The 1,031-nt window shown below is 50.8% G+C and overlaps 1 protein-coding gene across 1 annotated transcript in view; it reads right to left on the bottom strand.

Annotated features, from left to right (window-relative positions):
- Nucleotides 1-120, bottom strand: part of SCML4 (sex comb on midleg-like 4 (Drosophila)) — a gene marked incomplete at its 3' end in the record, with an annotated part of 14,502 nt that extends 14,382 nt beyond the window's left edge. The window contains exon 1 of the mRNA XM_010137550.1: nt 21-120. Within this exon, the coding sequence (XP_010135852.1) occupies nt 21-120 (100 nt within the window). The remainder of the gene's footprint in view (nt 1-20) is intronic.
- Nucleotides 121-1,031: the final 911 nt, after the last annotated feature.

Genomic DNA, 1,031 nt, shown 5'->3' with positions numbered 1-1,031 from the left:
CTGCACGAGGGGCAAAGCACCGGCTGGTGCCGAGTAGAGGTTGTGAAGAGCCGTTTTGATGGGCGTTGGCTGGAGCGGGGGCCGCCCTCGCTTCCTCCCTGCCATTCGGGGGGACTGCATCTCCCCAGGGTCCAGGCTGGGGGGCAGGCACGGCAGGTGGCTCATCTGCCCCGGCGCTGCTGATCGACCAGAAGGGAGAGGAAAAAAAAGAAAGAAAGAAAAGAAAAGAGCTTTTCATTTATTTTTCATTTCAGGTTTTTCATCCAAAGGCAGTTTTCTCTGTTACCATCAACATAAACCAGCAAGAATGTGCACTCCCAGCTGGAATTCCCTTGACCACAGTCGGCTCGGCTCCTCCAAAGCGGGACAAAACCCTCGTCAAGCCCATTTCTCTCCACTGACTGTGAGTCCAGTAGAGGGAGCTGGCTCAGGTGGTGGGGTATCTGTTGCAGATGTCTCGTAGATGAGACCCACAACATCCACCTTAACCCCGCATCCCGCGGATGAGCAAGATGAAGGCATGAGCTTACATCCATCAGTCGCTGCCTGGTTGCAGAGGGAGTCTGGAGCAGACAACCTCCTGAGGTCCCTGCCAACCTGATTTTTTTTCTGAAATCTGCAAATTCCCCCTCACCTTGGAAGTGCTACCAATACCAAAGCAGACTTCCCTTCGCTTCGTACGCAGCAGCCCTGAGCAAGGAGGCTGACAGACCATGAGGCTGCCGGCACGAGGTAGCTGCATTAGAGAAGAATTGCCAAACATTTACTCTCTGCAATTTTATAGCATCTGTTACCACGCATGTTAGTAGTGGGCTTTTGGATGTACTCCATCAAAAGCTGTTATTTCACCACAGCTCCATGCAGCTGATGAAGTTGAGCAGGGGTAATGGAGTGGAATTTGGTCCATTTTCCTCTGCCCAGGTTTTAATAAAGAAAACAAATATACAATCATACACAGAGTATCAAGGGAATACACAGCATTCTTCACAGCTTCTGTCAAGGGTCACGTGCGAACAAAGGTCAATAAACAA

The sequence above is a fragment of the Buceros rhinoceros genome, unplaced genomic scaffold (genome assembly GCF_000710305.1).
Source record: "Buceros rhinoceros silvestris isolate BGI_N320 unplaced genomic scaffold, ASM71030v1 scaffold10176, whole genome shotgun sequence".
In the NCBI taxonomy this organism is placed as follows: Eukaryota; Metazoa; Chordata; class Aves; order Bucerotiformes; family Bucerotidae; genus Buceros; species Buceros rhinoceros.
This window is presented reverse-complemented; position numbering and strand designations above follow the sequence as displayed.